Raw genomic sequence first — 23,585 nt, 5'->3', positions numbered from 1 at the left:
GACCTCTCCTTTCCTGTTTCTAACCTCAGCCCATACTACCTCGGAAGAAGAGTCCCCATCTTGCACCCTTTCTGCCACCGTAATACTGTCCTTGACTAGCAGCGCCACACCTCCCCCTCTTTTGCCCCCTTCTCTGACTTTACTAAAGCACCTAAACCCCGGAACCTGCAACAACCATTCCTGTCCCTGCTCTATCCATGTCTCTGAAATGGCCACAACATCGAAGTCCCAGGTACCAACCCATGCTGCCAGTTCCCCTACCTTATTTCGTATACTCCTGGCATTGAAATAGACACACTTCAAACCACCTACCTGAACACTGCCGCTTTCCTGCGAAGTCAAATCGGTGCTCCTGACCTCTCTACTCTCAATCTCTCGCACCCCAAAACTACAATCCAGGTTCCCATGCCCCTGCTGAATTAGTTTAAACCCCCCCAAAGAGTACTAACAAATCTCCCCCCCAGGATATTGGTGCCCCTTGGGTTCAGATGTAGACCATCCTGTCTATAGAGGTCCCACCTTCCCCAGAAAGAGCCCCAGTTATCCAGAAATCTGAATCCCTCCCGCCTGCACCATCCCTGTAGCCACGTGTTTAATTGCTCTCTCTCCCTATTCCTCGTCTCACTATCACGTGGCACGGGCAACAACCCAGAGATAACAACTCTGTTTGTTCTCGCTCTGAGCTTCCATCCTAGCTCCCTAAAGGCCTGCCTGACATCCTTGTCCCCTTTCCTACCTATGTCGTTAGTGCCAATGTGGACTACGACTTGGGGCTGCTCCCCCTCCCCCTTAAGGACCCGAAAAACACGATCCGAGACATCACTTACCCTTGCACCTGGGAGGCAACATACCAAACGTGAGTCTCTCTCGCTCCCACAAAATCTCCTATCTGTGCCCCTGACTATTGAGTCCCCAATTACTAATGCTCTGCTCCTCTCCCCCCTTCCCTTCTGAGCAACAGGGACAGACTCCGTGCTAGAGTTCCGCACCCCATGGCTTACCCCTGGTAAGTCGTCCCCCCCACAAGTATCCAAAACGGTATACTTGTTACTCAGGGGAACGACCGCAGGGGGTCCCTGCACTGTCTGCTTCTTCCCAGTCCCTCTTACAGTTACCCATCTATCTCCAGTCTTTGGTGTAACTACTTCCCTGAAGCTCCTATCTATGACCACCTCTGCCTCCCGAATGATCCGAAGTTCATCCAACTCCAGCTCCAGTACCATAACTCGGTCTTGTAGGAGCTGGAGCTGGCTGCACTTCCTGCAGGTAAAATCAGCAGGGACACTAACAGCATCCCTCACCTCAAACATCCTGCAGGAGGAACATTGCACTACCTTCCCTGCCATCCCACTTAATTTCAACCAAGGACAGTTTGGATTTGGACGGGGTTTCATCGCCTGGGTTAGACTACTGTATCAGACGTCCGTGGCAAGTGTACGGACGGACAGGTTGACATTGGGCTATTTTAGGCTGCACCGGGGGACGAGGCAGGGATGTACCCTCTCCCCACTGCTGTTTGCGTTGGCCATAGAGCCGCAGGCAATTGCGCTGAGAGCCTCAAGGGGCTGGAAGGGGCTGGAAGGGGAGGGGTGGAACACAGAGTCTCGCTATACGCTGACGACCTGCTACTATATGTTTCTGACCCACTAGAAGGAATGGGAGAAATTAAGAAGATTCTGGGGGAATCTGGCCGGTTTTCGGGTTATAAATTGAACATGGGGAAAAGTGAGATGTTCGTGATCCAGGCAAGGGGGCAGCAGAGGTGACTGGGGGAGCTGCCATTTAGAGTGGTAGCTTTTGGTACCGAGGCTTCCAGGTGGCACGGAAATGGGAACGGCTACATATAGTTAAATTACACCCGACTAGTAGACCAAATGAAGGAAGACTTCCGAAGGTGGGACATGCTCCGGCTATCACTGGCTGGGAGGGTACAGACGGTGAAAATTACAGTCTTCCCGAGATTCCTGTTTGTTTTTAAGTGTCCCCCCATCTTTATTTCACGGACCTTTTTTAAACGGGTAAACAAGGTGATCTCTGGCTTTGTATGGGCGGGTAAGACGCCGTGTGGAAAAAAGGTGATGCTGGAGCATAGCCGGGGGGAGGGCGGGCTGGTGCTGCCGAACTTTAGTAATTATTATTGGGCAGCAAATACAGCCATGATTAGGAAATGGGTTTTGAGGGGAGGGGGGGTCGGGGGCGAGTAGAGATGGCATCATGACGATTTCCTTTTTAATTTGAAGTATATTCTCCTCATTATCTCCCATCAGATCACCTTTACCTTTACCACTTGAGTATTTTTCATGTCCCCAGTTTCTATCCCTCACAGGCTGAAACCGATGTTGTAAACCAAACTTCGATTTTTGAACTAATTCACAAACATCTGCCATTTCTGCTGCTAATCTCGCAGTTTTAACCCTCTGCTCTTTAACATGAGTTCTCACTATATCAGGAATTGAATTTTATAAACTCCTCCAAAAGTATAATTTCTCTGAGAGCTTCATACGTTTGGTCTATTTTCAAAGCCCTTATCCACCTATCACAATTACTCTGTTTGATCCTATTAAACTCCATGTATGTTTGACCGGGTTATTTCCTTAAATCTCTAAACCTTTGTCTGTAGGCTTCAGGCACTAGTTCATATGCACCTAAGGTGGATTTTTTCACCTCCTCATATGACCCAGATACCTCCTCTGCTAGTGATGCAAAGACTCCAACAGCCCTACCTACCAGCTTTGTTTGAATCAGTAATACCCACATGTCCAGTGGCCTAGCTCCTTCTCAACTGAAATGAAAAAGTCTTCTACTTCCTTTTCATCAAACCTTGGCAATGCTTGGACATATTTAAATAGATCCCCACCAAACTTTCGACTATAAAGCTCTTTCTCACTATCCTCATCACTATCATCCAACTGTATATTTCCCTTTACGCCGGCCAATTTTAACTGACTGTCTTGTTTTATGGCCATTTTATCGAGTTGAGACTCTCTCTTTTTCCTTTCCTCTCTCTCTTTTTCTCTTTCCCCTCTCTCTTTTTCTCTTTCCCCTCTCTCTTTTTTGTTTTCCCTGATCTGTATCTCCCTTTCTCTTTCTTTTTTGTTTTCCGTGATCTGTATCTCCCTTTCTCTTTCTTTTTGTTCTGCTCGGTCTATTCTTTCTTTTTCTCACATTGCGTAATCAAGCTGCTTTAATTCTTTTTCATGTTCAAGTTGCTGAATCTACAACTGGATCTTTGCCATTTCCAATGAGTCAGACTGTATCTCAGGCAATTTTAAATGCTCAGCTACCGCCAGAAGTACCTGTATTTTTGTATTTTGTCAGGTAATGTTAACTGCAATGTTTTTGTCAAATCTAAAAGTCTGTTTTTAGTCTCTCTCGGTAAGGTACTACATGTGACCATCTCCACCCCCAAAAACTTCAGAGCCTCTGAAGGAACCATTGTCCACAACACACTCCCTACTTAAACTGGAATACCACAACTGAAAAGCAACCACAATATGCTCACCCCTCACTGTCTTTAACTTCACTCAGCCAATCCAATAGATGGACTTTTATCCTCCTCGAGCCCCCAATTTGTTATGGGCCAGGATTTAGAGAACCCCAAAATATATCATGGAGTTCACCTGACCCACAACTTTTAATAGATTGTGGTTATGGGGAGCACACGGTTTTACTCTACAGGTGTGATGCAAACAGAAATCCACAGTACTTATAAATTTAAAAAATGTTTGTTTATGAAACCCGTTAACACTTTGTAAACCCACAGTAACCATCTTAACAACTATCAACACCAATAAATCCCCAAAGAATACAGTACTCAATAGATAACCCTTAATAAATCCCCAAACAACATCCAGAAGAAAAAAGACCCTTTTTAACACAGAGATCAGTTTTAAATTCAGCACTTTGAAATCACCCAATTGATTTGGAGGCAGTCCTTAGTTTGCAGAGAGAGATCCATATGCAGATCCTTGCTTAGGCTGCAGCTATCCAGCTCTCAAAACAAAACTAAACACACCCTGTAGCAAACAGCCTAAAATGAAAATAAAGCAGACAGACAACTTACAACATATTGAACTTGCAAAATACAGTAATGGTTTCTTGCTCAAAGCAAACAGCTTGCGCAGAATTTAGGAGTTAGAGTGCAAGTATGAAAATACGAAATAAGGATAGCGAGGAGTTAAGTAAAAGGTATAGAGTGATCCTGGAATAGAAAATGGCTGTCCGGACCTCTATCTTTAAGAAAAATGTTATCAGTCTGACTCCATTTGTCCCTACCCCTGTAATGTGCTGATTGGCTTGGATGAGTCTCATACTCATTTGGTTGGATGGTTAGTTGTCAATCATCAATATGCAACATAGCTATGAATATGTTGCATCTTTAGATGTTTGTTGTGTATTGGAATGTGATTTACACTTTTAAACAGCTCTGGTTTCTACTGTTTTTTTGCTGGCTGCTATACTTTTTCACATTTTAGACAATGGCAGATTCATTTTATCCATGTTAACTTATTGTGACCTTCAATGAATTGTTTCATTCACTTTGAGTTAGACTGTGGATATTGTAAATGTTGCAGATCTCTGCTTTCATTATTGTAAGCTGTACACTTTATAATGTGAGATTGTGTTTGCAGTCTTATGATGGAGTTCATTTTAAAAAGTGAATTTTGACATGGGCTTTTGTATTTTCATGAAAATGGCTAAATCAATGACCCTTTTACCTCTCAGAAATAGCTGGTTCCCTTCAGGGTCCTAGCACCCATCTCTGCAAAACCCCACGAATCACTGCAAGACACTTGGCAAAAGACACATTAATTACTATTCTTTGTTTCCTGTCTGCCAACCAGTTTTCTATTCATCTCAATACACTACCCGTAATCCTATCTGCTTTCATTTCACACGCTAATCTCTCAGGTTGGACTTGTCTAAAGCCTTCTGAAAGTCCAAATGGACCACATGCACTGGCTCCCCTTAATCAGCTCTACTGGTTACATATTCAAAGAATTCTAAATTTGTCAAGCAAGATTTCTGTTTTGTAAATCCATGCAGGCTGTCTGATCCTGCTGCTGTTTTCCAAGTGCTCTGCTATTAAATCTTTCATAATGCATTCTAGAATTTTTCCCATTACTAATGCCGGGTTTACTGATCTATAATTCCATGTTTTCTCTCTACCTTTTTAAATAGTGGAGTCACATTAGTGACCCTCCAATCTGTAGGAACTGTTCCAGGGTCGATACAATCTTGGAGTATGCCAATGTATCCACAAATTCTAGTGCCACTTCCTTAAGGATTTTGGGATGTAGATTATCAGGTCCTGAGGATTTATCACCCTTCAATCCTATCAATTTCCCCAACAGCATATCTCTACTAAACAAAAGCAAATTACTGTGGATGCTGGAATTTGAAACGAAAGAGAAAATGCTGGAAAATCTCAGCAGGTCTGGAAGCATCTATATGGAGAGAAAAGGGCTAACGTTTTGAGTCCAATGACACTTTGTCAAAGCTAACAGACAGAGAAAGTGTTCTGTCAAATGTTCTGTCAAGTGTTCAGATAACAGACAGAGAAAGTGTTCTCTATCTGTTAGCTTTCAAAAAATTCTCTTACAATTTTCTGCTAATATTGATCTTGTTCAGTTCCTCCATCTCACTAAACCCTGTGATCCCAATATTTCTGATATATTATTTGTATCCTGCTTTATGAAGACAAAACCAAAGTATGTATTTAGTTGCTCAGCCATTTCTTTGACCGCTATTATAAATTCCTCTGTTTCTGACTGTAAGGAACCGACATTTGTCTTCATTAAACTTTTTCTCTTCACTCACCAATCAAAATTTAAAATTTTTTTTTTAATGTTCCCCATGACAGAAATTGGAGTCGGAAATGCAAGGATTAATTTTATTTTCACAATCTGATTCCCCATAAGATAAAGTTAGGGAATGTGGCTATAGTGCCTGATGACCATCGGCTGCTTTCCCCTTTCAGGGGGAGAGCTGACTGGTGGTGGTTTAACCTGAGGAGCACCACACCTCAGATAAAGGGCAAGGTTGAGAAGGTAGGACCTTCGTCTGATTCCACCCTCACTGTGATCCGTTTTCTTTCCTCAGATAAAACGGGATCCTGTCCGATACCAATTGGCATTGGAACTTGTGTCGAATATTGTACAGACGACAGTGGATGTCCTGGGAGTCAGAAATGCTGCAGTAATGGATGTGGCCATTCTTGTTTCAACCCCGTGAAAGGTAGAACACAACATCCAGACACACAGAGAATATCACTGCATTGATGTGATTGACACTGAGAGTAACACAGATGACCTTGAGATAGAATGAGAATAATAATAACTGGCAGTGAGATAAAGTGAGGGTAACAGCGAGTGATAGTGAGTTAGAGTGAGACTAATAGTGAGTGACAGTGAGTTCAAGTAATAGCGAATGCGAGTAAGTTAGAGTGAGAGGAATAATGAGTGGCTGAGCTAAAGTAATTGTGAGTAGCAGTGACATAGAGTGAGAGTAACGGTAAGTGCCGGCAAGATAGAATGAGATTAATAGTGATTGGCAGTGAGTTACAGCAATGGTGAGTGGCAGTGCGATAGAGGGGAGTAACAATGAGTGGTAGTGAGTAATAGTGAGTGACGGCGAGTTTGAGTGACCATAATAATGAATCATGATGTGGATGAAAGGAGCAAAACAGCTGGAGACGTTAGTCAAGAAGCCATACAGCATGCTTGCCTTCATTTGCCGGGGCATTGAGTTTAAAAATTGGCAAGTCATGTTGCACCTCAGTTAGGCCACACTTGGAGTATAGTGTTCAATTCTGGTTGCCACACTACCAGAAGGATGTGGAGGCTTTAGGGAGAGTGCAGAAGAGATTTACCAGAATGTTGCCTGGTATGGAGGGCCTTAGCAAAGAGGAGAGATTGAATAAACTTGGTTTGTTCTCACTGGAACGTCAGAGGTTGAGGGGTGACCTGATAGACATCTACAAAAGTATGAGGGGCATAGACAGAGTGGATAGTCAGAGACTTTTTCCCAGGGTAGAGGGGTTGATTACTAGGGGGCATGGTTTAAGGTGCAAGGGGCAAGGTCTAGAGGAGATGTACGAGGCAAATCTTTTTACACAGAGCGTAGTGGGTGCCTGGAACTCGCTGGCGGAGGAGGTGGTAGAAGCAGGGACAATAGTGATGTTTAAGGGGCATCTTGACAAATCCATGAATACGATGGGAATAGAGGGATACAGACCCCGGAGGTGCAGAAGATTTTAGTTTAGACGGGCAGCATGGTCGGTGCAGGCTTGTTACTGTTGGACTTCTTACTGTGATAATGACTGGCAATGAGATACAGCGAGAGGAATAGTGATTAGCAGTGGGAAACAGTGAGCGACAGTGAAGTATAATGGGAATAACGACATTGAAAACAGCGCGAGAGGAGAGACAGCCAGGACATTGAAAAGAGCGCGAGAGGAGAGACAGCTGGGACATTGAAAAGAGCGCGAGAGGTAAGACAGTCGGGACATTGAAAACAGCGCGAGAGGAGAGACAGCCAGCACATTGAAAAGAGCGCGAGAGGTAAGACAGTCGGGACATTGAAAACAGCGCGAGAGGAGAGACAGCCAGGACATTGAAAACAGCGCGAGAGGAGAGACAGACAGGACATTGAAAAGAGCGCGAGAGGAGAGACAGCTGGGACATTGAAAACAGCTCGAGAGGAGAGACAGTTGGGACATTTGAAAACAGCGCGAGAGGTAAGACAGCCAGGACATTGAAAACAGCGCGAGAGGAGAGACAGCCGGGACATTGAAAACAGCGCGAGAGGAGAGACAGCCGGGACATTGAAAGAGCGCGAGAGGTAAGACAGCCGGGACATTGAAAACAGCGCGAGAGGAGAGACAGCCAGGACATTGAAAACAGCGCGAGAGGAGAGACAGCCAGGACATTGAAAACAGCGCGAGAGGAGAGACAGCCGGGACATTGAAAAGAGCGCGAGAGGTACGAAAGTCGGGACATTGAAAAGAGCGCGAGAGGAGAGACAGCCGGGACATTGAAAACAGCGCGAGAGGTAAGACAGCCGGGACATTGAAAACAGCGCGAGAGGAGAGACAGCCAGGACATTGAAAAGAGCGCGAGAGGTAAGACAGCCGGGACATTGAAAACAGCGCGAGAGGAGAGACAGCCAGGACATTGAAAAGAGCGCGAGAGGAGAGACAGCTGGGACATTGAAAAGAGCGCGAGAGGTAAGACAGCCGGGACATTGAAAAGAGCGGGAGGGGACACATTGAGAGCGGCGGGGTGCCAGTGGGAGCAAAGATAATATAAGGCGGGAACCGGAAGTACGACCCGCGGACTTCTGGGAAGGATTTTCTCCTAGCCAATAAATTGTGGTGGAGAGGATACCCGAGACACTACACGTGTAGTGTCTCCCACCCGCCCTCCTCCTCTAACCTAATAACAAGACCCATTGGGGTGAGCAGGTAAGTGCTACATTATATTATTATTTTTTTATTTGTTTTATATTTGTTTACCAGAACTTGGTTGAAATTAAGTGGGATGGCAGGGAAGGTAGTGCAATGTTCCTCCTGCAGGATGTTTGAGGTGAGGGATGCCGTTAGTGTCCCTGCTGATTTTACCTGCAGGAAGTGCAGCCAGCTCCAGCTCCTACAAGACCGAGTTATGGTACTGGAGCTGGAGTTGGATGAACTTCGGATCATTCGGGAGGCAGAGGTGGTCATAGATAGGAGCTTCAGGGAAGTAGTTACACCAAAGACTGGAGATAGATGGGTAACTGTAAGAGGGACTGGGAAGAAGCAGACAGTGCAGGGACCCCCTGCGGTTGTTCCCCTGAGTAACAAGTATACCGTTTTGGATACTTGTGGGGGGGACGACTTACCAGGGGTAAGCCATGGGGTGCGGGACTCTAGCACGGAGTCTGTCCCTGTTGCTCAGAAGGGAAGGGGGGAGAGGAGCAGAGCATTAGTAATTGGGGACTCAATAGTCAGGGGCACAGATAGGAGATTTTGTGGGAGCGAGAGAGACTCACGTTTGGTATGTTGCCTCCCAGGTGCAAGGGTAAGTGATGTCTCGGATCGTATTTTTCGGGTCCTTAAGGGGGAGGGGGAGCAGCCCCAAGTCGTAGTCCACATTGGCACTAACGACATAGGTAGGAAAGGGGACAAGGATGTCAGGCAGGCCTTTAGGGAGCTAGGATGGAAGCTCAGAGCGAGAACAAACAGAGTTGTTATCTCTGGGTTGTTGCCCGTGCCACGTTATAGTGAGACGAGGAATAGGGTGAGAGAGCAATTAAACACGTGGCTACAGGGATGGTGCAGGCGGGAGGGATTCAGATTTCTGGATAACTGGGGCTCTTTCTGGGGAAGGTGGGACCTCTATAGACAGGATGGTCTACATCTGAACCTAAGGGGCACCAATATCCTGGGGGGGAGATTTGTTAGTACTCTTTGGGGGGGTTTAAACTAATTCAGCAGGGGCATGGGAACCTGGATTGTAGTTTTGGGCTGCGAGAGATTGAGAGTAGAGAGGTCAGGAGCACAGATTTGACTTCGCAGGAGGGTGGCAGTGTTCAGGTAGGTGGTTTGAAGTGTGTCTATTTCAATGCCAGGAGTATACGAAATAAGGTAGGGGAACTGGCAGCATGGGTTGGTACCTGGGACTTCGATGTTGTGGCCATTTCAGAGACATGGATAGAGCAGGGACAGGAATGGTTGTTGCAGGTTCCGGGGTTTAGGTGCTTTAGTAAAGTCAGAGAAGGGGGCAAAAGAGGGGGAAGTGTGGCGCTGCTAGTCAAGGACAGTATTACGGTGGCAGAAAGGGTGCAAGATGGGGACTCTTCTTCCGAGGTAGTATGGGCTGAGTTTAGAAACAGGAAAGGAGAGGTCACCCTGCTGGGAGTTTTCTATAGGCCACCTAATAGTTCTAGAGATGTAGAGGAAAGGATGGCGAAGATGATTCTGGAAAAGAGCGAAAGTAACAGGGTAGTTGTTATGGGAGACTTTAACTTTCCTAATATTGACTGGAAAAGATATACATAGAACATAGAACATAGAACAGTACAGCACAGAACAGGCCCTTCGGCCCTCAATGTTGTGCCGAGCCATGATCACCCTACACAAACCCACGTATCCACCCTATACCCGTAACCCAACAACCCCCCCCTTAACCTTACTTTTATTAGGACACTACGGGCAATTTAGCATGGCCAATCCACCTAACCCGCACATCTTTGGACTGTGGGAGGAAACCGGAGCACCCGGAGGAAACCCACGCACACAGGGGGAGGATGTGCAGACTCCACACAGACAGTGACCCAGCCGGGAATCGAACCTGGGACCCTGGAGCTGTGAAGCATTTATGCTAGCCACCATGCTACCCTGCTACCCTGCTGATGATGTGGAGATGCCGGCGTTGGACTGGGGTGAGCACAGTAAGAAGTCTTACAACACCAGGTTAAAGTCCAACAGGTTTGTTTCAAACACGAGCTTTCGGAGCACGGCTCCTTCACCTGAAGAAGGAGCCGTGCTCTGAAAGCTCGTGTTTGAAACAAACCTGTTGGACTTTAACCTGGTGTTGTAAGACTTCTTACGGAAAAGATATAGTTCGAGTACATTGGATGGGTCGTTCTTTGTACAATGTGTGCAGGAGGGTTTTCTGACACAATATCTTGACAGGCCAACAAGAGGTGAGGCCACTTTGGATTTGGTTTTGGGTAATGAACCAGGCCAGGTGTTAGATCTGGAGGTAAGTGAACACTTTGGAGACAGTGACCACAATTCAGTGACCTTTACATTAGTGATGGAAAGGGATAAGTATACCCCGCAGGGCAAGAGTTATAGCTGGGGAAGGGCAATTATGATGCCATTAGACATGACTTAGGATGTGTAGGTTGGAGAAGTAGGCTGCAAGGGTTGGGCACACTGGATATGTGGAGCTTGTTCAAGGAACAGCTATTGCGTGTTCTTGATCAGTACGTACCAGTCAGACAGGGAGGAAAGGGTAGAGCGAGGGAACCGTGGTTTACCAAAGAAGTGGAATCTCTTGTTAAGAGGAAAAAGGAGGCCTATGTGAAGATGAGGCGTGAAGTTTCAGTTGGGGCGCTTGATAGTTACAGGGAAGGGAGGAAGGATCTAAAGAGAGAGCTAAGACGAGCAAGGAGGGGACATGAGAAGTCTTTGGCAGGTAGGATCAAGGAAAACCCAAAAGCTTTCTATAGGTATGTCAGGAATAAAAGAATGACTAGGGTAAGAGTAGGGCCAGTCAAGGACAGTGGTGGGAAGTTGTGTGTGGAGGCTGAGGAGATAAGCGAGATACTAAATGAATACTTTTTGTCAGTATTCACTCAGGAAAAAGATAATATTGTGGAGGAGAATGCTGAGACCCAGGCTATTAGAATAGATGGCATTGAGGTGCGTAGGGAAGAAGTGTTGGCAATTCTGGACAAGGTGAAAATAGATAAGTCCCCGGGGCCTGATGGGATTTATCCTAGGATTCTCTGGGAAGCCAGGGAAGAGATTGCTGAGCCTTTGGCTTTGATTTTTAGGTCATCATTGGCTACAGGAATAGTGCCAGAGGACTGGAGGATAGCAAATGTGGTCCCTTTGTTCAAGAAGGGGAGTAGAGATAACCCCGGTAACTATAGGCCGGTGAGCCTAACATCTGTGGTGGGTAAAGTCTTGGAGAGGATTATAAAAGATACGATTTATAATCATCTAGATAGGAATAATATGATTAGGGATAGTCAGCATGGTTTTGTGAAGGGTAGGTCATGCCTCACAAACCTTATCGAGTTCTTTGAGAAGGTGACTGAACAGGTGGACGAGGGTAAAGCAGTTGATGTGGTGTATATGGATTTCAGTAAAGCGTTTGATAAGGTTCCCCACGGTCGGCTATTGCAGAAAATACGGAGGCTGGGGATTGAGGGTGATTTAGAGATGTGGATCAGAAATTGGCTAGTTGAAAGAAGACAGAGAGTGGTGGTTGATGGGAAATGTTCAGAATGGAGTTCAGTTACGAGTGGCGTACCACAAGGATCTGTTCTGGGGCCGTTGCTGTTTGTCATTTTTATAAATGACCTAGAGGAGGGAGCAGAAGGATGGGTAAGTAAATTTGCAGACGACACTAAAGTCGGTGGAGTTGTAGACAGTGCGGAAGGATGTTGCAGGTTACAGAGGGACATAGATAAGCTGCAGAGCTGGGCTGAGAGGTGGCAAATGGAGTTTAATGTGGAGAAGTGTGAGGTGATTCACTTTGGAAAGAATAACAGGAATGCGGAATATTGGATTGGATTTGTTTATTGTCACGTGTACCGAGGTACAGTGAAAAGTATTTTTCTGCAAGCAGCTCAACAGATCATTCAGTACATGGGAAGAAAAGGGAATTGAACAGAATTCAAGAAAATACATGAGAATACATAATAGGGCAACACAAGATATACAATGTAACTACATAAGCATTGCCATCGGATGAAGCAGACAGGGTGTAGTGTTAATGAGGTCAGTCCATAAGAGGGTCATTTATGAGTCTGGTGACAGTGGGGAAGAAGCTGTTTTTGAGTCTGTTCGTCCGTGTTCTCAGACTTCTGAATCTCCTGCCCGATGAAAGAAGTTGGAAAAGTGAGTAAGCCGGGTGATTATGCTGCCTGCTTTCCCCCGGCAGCGGGAGGTGTAGATGGAATCAATGGATGGGAGGCAGGTTCGTGTGATGGACTGGGCGGTATTCACGACTCTCTGAAGTTCCTTGCGGTCCTGGGCCGAGCAGTTGCCATACCAGGCTGCGATGCAGCCCGAGAGGATGCTCTCTATAGTGCATCTGTAAAAGTTGGTAAGGGTTAATGTGGACATGCCAAATTTCCTTAGTTTCCTGAGGAAGTAAAGGCGCTGTTGTGCTTTCTTGGTGATAGCGTCGACATGAGTGGACCAGGATAGATTTTTGGCTAATGGTAAAATTCTTGGTAGTGTGGATGAGCAGAGGGATCTCGGTGTCCATGTACATAGATCCCTGAAAGTTGCCACCCAGGTTGATAGGGTTGTGAAGAAGGCCTATGGTGTGATGGCCTTTATTGGTAGAGGGATTGAGTTCCGGAGCCATGAGGTCATGTTGCAGTTGTACAAAACTCTAGTACGGCCGCATTTGGAGTATTGCGTACAGTTCTGGTCGCCTCATTATAGGAAGGACGTGGAAGCCTTGGAACGGGTGCAGAGGAGATTTACCAGGATGTTGCCTGGTATGGAGGGAAAATCTTATGAGGAAAGGCTGATGGACTTGAGGTTGTTTTCGTTAGAGAGAAGAAGGTTAAGAGGTGACCTAATAGAGGCATACAAAATGATCAGAGGGTTAGATAGGGTGGACAGCGAGAGCCTTCTCCCGCGGATGGAGGTGGCTATCACGAGGGGACATAGCCTTAAAATGAGGGGTAATAGATATAGGACAGAGGTCAGAGGTGGGTTTTTTACGCAAAGAGTGGTGAGGCCGTGGAATGCCCTACCTGCAACAGTAGTGAACTCGCCAACATTGAGGGCATTTAAAAGTTTATTGGATAAGCATATGGATGATAAGGGCATAGTGTAGGTTAGATGGCCTTTAGTTTTTTTCCATGTCGGTGCAACATTGAGGGCCGAAGCGCCTGTACTGCGCTGTATCGTTCTATGTTCTATGTTCTAACTGCAAGTATCATTGATTTACAGTAATAGTGAGAGACAGTCGGATACTGTGAGAGTAATAGTAAACAGCATGGTTAGAAAGTGAGATAAAGGAAGCCCAGGAAAATGAGACAGTGAAAGCAACAGTGACTGACATGAGTTACTCAAGTGAATTAGCAGCTCATTACAATGACAGTGCTGGAGTGGCTCAGAGTATTAATAATTCACCAAAATGAGACCTCCGGTGGTGGCCATGAAGGAGTAGGTCGCACATTTGGTGGCTCCCACTTGGGTTGGACCTTTGGACCTTTTCCACGATTTTCTCTTGGATTTTACTCAGAAAATTGATGGTGGACGTTATTGTGAGGAGGAATTCCACACCAGTGCATGGAGAGGCGGACCAGGAGTGCTTGCAAAGGAAGAAATAGGCAAACTGAGAAGGCTTGAGTTGAAGCTGCAGTGGGAGAAAGCATGGCGGCTGATGGTAATCCTGGCTCGAAGACCCAGTGGTCAACGGAGCAGTTGATGAAGTTTATCTAAGAGGGATTCGCCAAGCAGCAACAGGAATGCTTGGACCCAATTAAGGAATCAATCACTCGACTGGAACTTAGACTGGATGCTCAAGATTGCACGATCCAGAAAGTTGAGAAGGCACTGACTGAGTAGGAGGAACCCCAAACAGCAATGGAGGTGGAGGTGGGGATGCTGAGAGACCAACAGAAAAGGCTTCAGGATAAGGTGGAGGATTTGGAGAATAGGTCCCGCCGGCAGAACTTGAGGATCGTTGGTCCCCCGGGAGGGAGGGGCGTCCGATGCAGGGGCATATATAGCGCGCATGTTCGAGAAACTGATGGGGGTTGGGGCATTCACTGTTGGGGAGGTTTTAAACTGATGTGGCAGGGGGATGGGAACCAGATTAGGAAGTTAGAGGTCAGTAAAGAGGCAGCAACTAAAGCCAGTAAGGTACTAGATAATCAACTCAAGGTGAATCAGGGGAAGAGTAGACAGGGAAGAGATGATGAACGCAAAGGGACAGGTGGTCTGAGGTGCATTTGTTTTAATGCGAGACGTGTAGCAGGTAAGGCAGATGATCTTAGGGCTTGGATTGGTACCTGGGAATATGATGTTATTGGTATTACTGAGACTTGGTTGAGGGAAGGGCAGGACTGGCAACTGAATATCCCAGGGTATAGATGCTTCAGGAGGGATAGAGAGGGAGGCAAAAGGGGTGGAGGAGTTGCATTACTAGTCAGAGGTGATATCACAGCTGTGATTGAGGAGGGCACGATGGAGGTTTCGAGCACTAAGTCAATATGGGTAGTGCTAAGAAATAGGAAGGGTGCAGTAACATTGTTGGGACTTTACTACAGACCTCCCAAAAGCGAGCGTGAAGTAGAGGTACAAATATGTAGACAGATTATAGAAAAACGTAGGAGCAATAGGGTGGTTGTGATGGGAGACGTTAACTTCCCCAACATTGAATGGGATTTGTGTAGTGCTGGAGGCGTAGATGCCGCAGAGTTTGTAAGGAGCATCCAGGAGAGTTTTTTAGAGCAGTATGTAAATAGTCCAACTTGGGAAGGTGGCTCCCACTTGGGTTGGACCTTTGGACCTTTTCCACGATTTTCTCTTGGATTTTACTCAGAAAATTGATGGTGGACGTTATTGTGAGGAGGAATTCCACACCAGTGCATGGAGAGGCGGAGCAATAGGGTGGTTGTGATGGGAGACGTTAACTTCCCCAACATTGAATGGGATTTGTGTAGTGCTGGAGGCGTAGATGCAGCAGAGTTTGTAAGGAGCATCCAGGAGAGTTTTTTAGAGCAGTATGTAAATAGTCCAACTTGGGAAGGTGGCTCCCACTTGGGTTGGACCTTTGGACCTTTTCCACGATTTTCTCTTGGATTTTACTCAGAAAATTGATGGTGGACGTTATTGTGAGGAGGAATTCCACACCAGTGCATGGAGAGGCGGACTAGGAGTGCTTTTCCAGGAGACTCATCCGGAGTTAGACTCATAGAGAGTGAGGATTGAAACTTGGTAATTTGTTGCAGTGAGGTAATTCGGTGCAGAGTGTGAGGAGGTGCTTTTTAACCCTGGTAAGTGACTGGTAAGTAGTCTCTCTTTTTCTTTTCATTGTCTAATTTATTTATTTTTATTTTGAAATTCTAGTTGTTTAAGTTTACCAAGGGTTTAAGACATGGCAGGAGATCCCAGACCCGTGTCATGCTCCTCGTGTGCGATGTGGGAGCTCAGGGACACGTCCACTGTCCCTGGCTCCTTCATGTGCAAGAAGTGTCTTCAGTTACAGCTCTTGTTAGACCGCTTGACGGCTCTGGAGCTGCGGATGGACTCACTTTGGAGCATCCGCGATGCTGAGGAGGTCGTGGATAGCACGTTTAGCGAGTTGGTCACACCGCAGGTGAAGGTTACTGAGGGAGATAGAAAATGGGTGACCAAAAGAAAGAGCAAGAGTAGGAAGGCAGTGCAGGTGTCCCCTGCGGTCATCTCCCTGCAAAACAGATATACCGCTTTGGATACTGTTGGGGGAGATGGCTCACCAGGGGAAGGCAGCAGCAGCCAGGTTCATGGCACCGTGGCTGGCTCTGCTGCACAGCAGGGCAGGAAGAAAAATGGCAGGGCTATAGTGATAGGGGACTCGATCGTAAGGGGAATAGACAGGCGGTTCTGTGGACGCAATCGAAACTCCAGGATGGTATGTTGCCTCCCTGGTGCAAGGGTCAAGGATGTCTCGGAGCGGCTGCAGGACATTCTGGGGGGGGGAGGGTGAACAGCCAGCTGTCGTGGTGCACATAGGCACCAACGATATAGGTAAAAAACGGGATGAGGTCCTACAAGCGGAATTCAGGGAGTTAGGAGTTAAACTAAAAAGTAGGACCTCAAAGGTAGTAATCTCAGGATTGCTACCAGTGCCACGAGCTAGTCAGAGTAGGAATGTCAGGATAGATAGGATGAATGCGTGGCTTGAGAAATGGTGCAAGAGGGAGGGATTCAAATTCCTGGGGCATTGGGACCGGTTCTGGGGGAGGTGGGACCAGTACAAACCGGACGGTCTGCACTTGTGCAGGACTGGAACCGATGTCCTAGGGGGGGTGTTTTCTCGAGCTGTTGGGGAGGGTTTAAACTAATGTGGCAGGGGGATGGGAACCGATGCAGGAAGTTGGAAGGTAGTAAAACAGGGACAGAAACAAAAGGAAGTAAGGGGAAAAGTGCAAGGCAGAGAAGACATAGTCAGAAATCCATAAGGGCGACAGTACAAGGTACAGTGACTGAGGGGAGCACAGTGAATAGGCCCAGTAATAACAAAAGGAATAAAACTGGAGATGTTAAGATTCAAAACAGAGGTAAAAAAACCAACATAAGTGTACTTTACCTGAATGCTCGTAGTATTCGGAATAAAGTAAATGAGTTGGTGGCACAAATCATCGTAAATGAATATGATTTAGTGGCCATTACTGAAACATGGTTAAAGGATGGTCACGACTGGGAGTTAAATATCCGAGGGTATCAAACTATTCGGAAGGACAGAGTGGATGGTAAGGGAGGTGGTGTTGCTCTGTTATTTAAGGATGACATCCGGGCAATAGTAAGGGATGACATCGGTGCTATGGAGGATAAGGTTGAATCCATTTGGGTGGAAATCAGGAATAGTAAGGCGAAAAAGTCACTGATAGGAGTAGTCTATCGGCCACCAAATAGTAATGAGATGGTGGGGCAGGCAATAAACAAAGAAATAACTGATGCATGTAGAAATGGTACAGCAGTTATCATGGGGGATTTTAATCTACATGTCGATTGGCTTAACCAGGTCGGTCAAGGCAACCGTGAGGAGGAGTTTATAGAATGTATCCGCGATAGTTTCCTAGAACAGTATGTAATGGAACCTACGAGGGAACAAGCGGTCCTAGATCTTGTCCTGTGTAATGAGATAGGATTGATTCATGATCTCATAGTTAGGGATCCTCTCGGAAGGAGCGATCACAATATGGTGGAATTTAAAATACAGATGGAGGGTGAGAAAGTAAAATCAAATACTAGTGTTTTGTGTTTAAACAAAGGAGATTACAAGGGGATGAGAGAAGAACTAGCTAAGGTAGACTGAGAGCTAAAACTTTATGGTGGAACAGTTGAGGAACAGTGGAGAACCTTCCAAGCGATTTTTCACAGTGCTCAGCAAAGGTTTATACCAACAAAAAGGAAGGACGGAAGAAAGAGGGAAAATCGACCGTGGATATCTAAGGAAATAAGGGAGAGTATCAAATTGAAGGAAAAAGCATATAAAGCGGCAAAGATTGCTGGGAGATTAGAGGACTGGGAAATCTTTAGGGGGCAACAGAAAGCTACTAAAAAAGCTATAAAGAAGAGTAAGATAGAGTATGAGAGTAAACTTGCTCAGAACATAAAAACAGACAGTAAAAGTTTTTACAAATATATAAGACAAAAAAGAGTGGCTAAGGTAAATATTGGTCCTTTAGAGGATGAGAAGGGAGTTTTAATAATGGGAAATGAGGAAATGGCTGAGGAACTGAACAGGTTTTTTGGGTCGGTCTTCACAGTGGAAGACACAAATAACATGCCAGCGACTGATAGAAATGAGGCTATGACAGGTGAGGACCTTGAGAGGATTGCTATCACTAAGGAGGTAGTGATGGGCAAGCTAATGGGGCTAAAGGTAGACAAGTCTCCTGGCCCTGATGGAATGCATCCCAGAGTGCTAAAAGAGATGGCTAGGGAAATTGCAGATGCACTAGTGATAATTTACCAAAATTCACTAGACTCTGGGGTGGTCCCGGTGGATTGGAAATTAGCAAACGTGACGCCACTGTTTAAAAAAGGAGGTAGGCAGAAAGCAGGAAATTATAGGCCAGTGAGTTTAACTTCGGTAATAGGGAAGATGCTGGAATCTATCATCAAGGAAGAAATTGCGAGGCATCTGGATAGAAATTGTCCCATTGGGCAGACGCAGCATGGGTTCGTAAAAGGCAGGTCATGCCTAACTAATTTAGTGGAATTTTTTGAGGACATTACCAGTGCAGTAGATAATGGTTAGCCGATGGATGTGGTATATCTGGATTTCCAGAAAGCCTTTGACAAGGTGCCACACAAAAGGTTGCTGCATAAGATAAAGATGCATGGCATTAAGGGTAAAGTAGTAGCATGGATAGAGGATTGGTTAATTAATAGAAAGCAAAGAGTTGGGATAAATGGGTGTTTCTCTGGTTGGCAATCAGTAGCTAGTGGTGTCCCTCAGGGATCCGTGTTGGGCCCACAATTGTTCACAATTTACATTGATGATTTGGAGTTGGGGACCAAGGGCAATGTGTCCAAGTTTGCAGATGACACTAAGATGAGTGGTAAAGCGAAAAGTGCAGAGGATACTGGAAGTCTGCAGAGGGATTTGGATAGGTTAAGTGAATGGGCTCGGGTCTGGCAGATGGAATAAAATGTTGACAAATATGAGGTTATCCATTTTGGTAGGAATAACAGCAAACGGGATTATTATTTAAACGATAAAATATTAAAGCATGCCGCTGTTCAGAGAGACTTGGGTGTGCTAGTGCATGAGTCACAGAAGGTTGGTTTACAAGTGCAACAGGTGATTAAGAAGGCAAATGGAATTTTGTCCTTCATTGCTAGAGGGATGGAGTTTAAGACTAGGGAGGTTATGTTGCAATTGTATAAGGTGTTGGTGCGGCCACACCTGGAGTATTGTGTTCAGTTTTGGTCTCCTTACTTGAGAAAGGACGTACTGGCGCTGGAGGGTGTGCAGAGGAGATTCACTAGGTTAATCCCAGAGCTGAAGGGGTTGGATTATGAGGAGAGGTTGAGTAGACTGGGACTGTACTCGTTGGAATATAGAAGGATGAGGGGGGATCTTATAGAAACATTTAAAATTATGAAGGGAATAGATAGGATAGATGCGGGCAGGTTGTTTCCACTGGCGGGTGACAGCAGAACTAGGGGGCATAGCCTCAAAATAAGGGGAAGTAGATTTAGGACTGAGTTTAGGATGAACTTCTTCACCCAAAGGGTTGTGAATCTATGGAATTCCTTGCCCAGTGAAGCAGTTGAGGCTCCTTCATTACATGTTTTTAAGGTAAAGATAGATAGTTTTTTGAAGAATAAAGGGATTAAGGGTTATGGTGTTCGGGCCGGAAAGTGGAGCTGAGTCCACAAAAGATCAGCCATGATCTCATTGAATGGCGGAGCAGGCTCGAGGGGCCAGATGGCCTACTCCTGCTCCTAGTTCTTATGTTCTTATGTTCTTATGTTCTTATACTGGACCTGGTATTGGGGAATGATCCTGGCCAGGTGGTTGAAGTTTCAGTCAGTGATTACTTTGGGAATAGCGATCGCAATACCGTAAGTTTTAGAATACTCATGGACAAAGACGAGAGTGGTCCGAAAGGAAGAGTGCTAAATTGGGGAAAGGCCGAGTATAACAAAATTCGGCAGGAGCTAGGGAATTTGGACTGGGAGCAGCTGTTTAAGGGTAAATACATATTTGAAATGTGGGAGTCATTTAAGGAAAGGTTGATTAGAGTGCAGGACAGACATGTCCCTGTGAAAATGAGGGATAGAAATGGCAAGATTAGGGAACCATGGATAACGGGTGGAATTGGGAGACTAGGTAAGATGAAAAAGGAAGCATACATAAGATCGAGGTGATTCAAAACTGATGAAGCTTTAGAGGATTATCGGGAAAGTAGGACAAATCTCAAACGCGCAATAACGAGGGCTAAAAGGGGTCATGAAATATCTTTGGCGAACAGGTTTAAGGAAAATCCCAAAGCTTTTTATTGGTTTATATGGAGCAAGAGGGTAACTAGAGAAGGATTGGCCCACTCAAAGATTAAAGAGGGGATTTATGTGTAGAGTCAGATGAAATAAGTGAGATTATTAATGAGTATTTTGCATCGGTATTCACCATGGAGAGGGACATGACGGATGTTGAGGCTAGGGATGGTTGTTTAAATACTCTAGGTCAAGTCGTCATAAGGAAGGGGGAAGTTTTGGGTATTCTAAAAGGCATTAAGATGGACAATCCCCAGGACCAGATGGGATCTATCCCAGGTTACTGATTGAAGGGAGGGACTTTCCACGCACATCTCCCTTAAACTTTCCCCCTCTCACCTTGAAACCCTTGTAACTGACACCCCCACTCTTGGGAAAAGCTTGTTGCTATCCACCCTGTCCATACCTCTCATAATTTTGTAGACCTCAATCAGGTCTCCCCTCAACCTCCGTCTTTCCAACGAAAACAATACTAATCTACTCAACCTTTCTTCATAGCTAGCACCCTCCATACCAGGCAACATCCTGGTGAAGCTCCTCTGCACCCTCTCTAAAGCATCCACATCCTTCTGGTAATGTGGCGACCAGAACTGCACGCAGTATTCCAAATGTGGCCGAACCAAAGTCCTATACAACTGTAACATGACCTGCCAACTCTTGTACTCAATACCCCGTCCGATGAAGGCAAGCATGCTGTATGCCTTCTTGACCACTCTATCAACCTGCGTTGCCACCTTCAGGCTACAATGGACCTGAACTCCCAGATCTCTCTGCACATCAATTTTCTCCAAGACCCTTCCATTGACGATATAGTCCGCTCTTGAATTTGATCTTCCAAAATGCATCACCTCGCATTTGCCTGGATTGAACTCCATCTGCCATTTCTCTGCCCAACTCTCCAATCTATCTATATTTTGTTGTATTCTCTGACAGTCCTCCTCGCTATCTGCAACTCCACCAATCTTAGTATCATCTGCAAACTTGCTAATCAGACCACCTAAACCTTCCTCCAGGTCATTCATGTAGATCACAAACAACAGTGGTCCGAGCACGGATCCCAGTGGAACACCACTAGTCACCTTTCTCCATTTTGAGACACTCCCTTCCACCACTACTCTCTGTCTCCTGTTGCCCAGCCAGTTCTTTATCCATCTAGCTAGTACACCCTGAACCCCATACAACTTCACTTTTTCCATCAACCTGCCATGGGAAACCTTATCAAACGCCTTACTAAAGTCCATGTATACGACATCTACAGCCCTTCCCTCATCAATTAGCTTTGTCACTTCCTCAAAGAATTAGAACATAGAACATAGAACAGTACAGCACAGAACAGGCCCTTCGGCCCTCGATGTTGTGCCGAGCAATGATCACCCTACTCAAACCCACGTATCACCCTATTCTCGTAACCCAACAACCCCCCCCCCCCCTTAACCTTACTTTTTAGGACACTACGGGCAATTTAGCATGGCCAATCCACCTAGCCCGCACATCTTTGGACTGTGGGAGGAAACCGGAGCACCCGGAGGAAACCCACGCACACACGGGGAGGACATGCAAACTCCACACAGACAGTGACCCAGCTGGGAATCGAACCTGGGACCCTGGAGCTGTGAAGCATTTATGCTAACCACCATGCTACTGTGCTACCCATTATTCTATTAGGTTTGTAAGACATGACCTTCCCTGCACAAAACCATGCTGCCTGTCACTAATAAGTCTATTTTCTTCCAAATGTGAATAGATCCTATCTCTCCGTATCTTCTCCAACAGTTTGCCTGCCACTGACGTCAAGCTCACAGGTCTATAATTCCCTGGATTATCCCTGCTACCCTTCTTAAACAAAGGGACAACACTAGCAATTCCCCAGTCCTCTGGGACTTCACCCGTGCTCAAGGATGCTGCAAAGATATCTGTTAAGGCCCCAGCTATTTCGACCCTCGCTTCCCTCAGTAACCTGGGATCCAGCAGAGGGCAGCAGAGCAGAGCTACTGATCAGCTGTTCTGGGGAAATTTGCATACGTGCAGTGCGTTCGGCCTAAGTTGAAGGTGAACCTGCGAAGGAGACCCAAGGAGTTTGAGTGAAGGCAATCGTCCAGCAGAGGGCAGCAGAGCAGAGCTACTGATCAGCTGTTCTGGGGAAATTTGCATGCGTGCAGTGCGGTCGGCCAAAGTTGAAGGTGAACCTGCGAAGGAGTCCCAAGGAGTTTGAGTGAAGGCAATCGTCCAGCAGAGGGCAGCAGAGCAGAGCTACTGATCAGCTGTTCTGGGGAAATTTGCATACGTGCAGTGCGGTCGGCCTAAGTTGAAGGTGAACCTGCGAAGGAGACCCAAGGAGTTTGAGTGAAGGCAATCGTCCAGCAGAGGGCAGCAGAGCAGAGCTACTGATCAGCTGTTCTGGGGAAATTTGCATACGTGCAGTGCATTCGGCCGAAGTTGAAGGTGAACCTGCAAATAGACCCAAGGAGTTTGAGTGAAGGCAATCGTCCAGCAGAGGGCAGCAGAGCAGAGCTACTGATCAGCTGTTCTGGGGAAATTTGCATACGTGCAGTGCGGTCAGCCTAAGTTGAAGGTGAACCTGTGAAGGAGACCCAAGGAGTTTGAGTGAAGGCAATCGTCCAGTAGAGGGCAGCAGAGCAGAGCTACTGATCAGCTGTTCTGGGGAAATTTGCATACGTGCAGTGCGGTCAGCCTAGGTTGAAGGTGAACCTGCGAAGGAGACCCAAGGAGTTTGAGTGAAGGCAATCGTCCAGCAGAGGGCAGCAGAGCAGAGCTACTGATCAGCTGTTCTGGGGAAATTTGCATACGTGCAGTGCGGTCAGCCTAAGTCGAAGGTGAACCTGCGAAGGAGACCCAAGGAGTTTGATTGAAGGCAATCGTCCAGCAGAGGGCAGCAGAGCAGAGCTACTGATCAGCTGTTCTGGGGAAATTTGCATACGTGCAGTGCGGTCAGCCTAAGTTGAAGGTGAACCTGCGAAGGAGACCCAAGGAGTTTGATTGAAGGCAATCGTCCAGCAGAGGGCAGCAGAGCACAGCTACTGATCAGCTGTTCTGGGGAAACTTCCATACGTGTAGTGCGGTCAGCCTAAGTTGAAGGTGAACCTGCGAAGGAGACCCAAGGAGTTTG

The 23,585-nt window shown here is 46.2% G+C and overlaps 1 protein-coding gene across 1 annotated transcript in view; it reads left to right on the top strand.

Moving 5' to 3' along the window:
* The window catches only part of LOC119969129 (keratin-associated protein 5-1-like), a 148,432-nt gene that overhangs the window by 39,580 nt on the left and 85,267 nt on the right, over positions 1-23,585 (top strand). Inside the window, exon 4 of the mRNA XM_038802347.1 lies at positions 6,103-6,237. Within this exon, the coding sequence (XP_038658275.1) occupies positions 6,103-6,237 (135 nt within the window). The remainder of the gene's footprint in view (positions 1-6,102; positions 6,238-23,585) is intronic.

The sequence above is a fragment of the Scyliorhinus canicula genome, chromosome 7 (assembly GCF_902713615.1).
Source record: "Scyliorhinus canicula chromosome 7, sScyCan1.1, whole genome shotgun sequence".
Classification (NCBI taxonomy): domain Eukaryota; kingdom Metazoa; phylum Chordata; class Chondrichthyes; order Carcharhiniformes; family Scyliorhinidae; genus Scyliorhinus; species Scyliorhinus canicula.
Note: the sequence above shows the minus strand (reverse complement) of the source record. Positions and strands in the feature narration are given on the sequence as shown.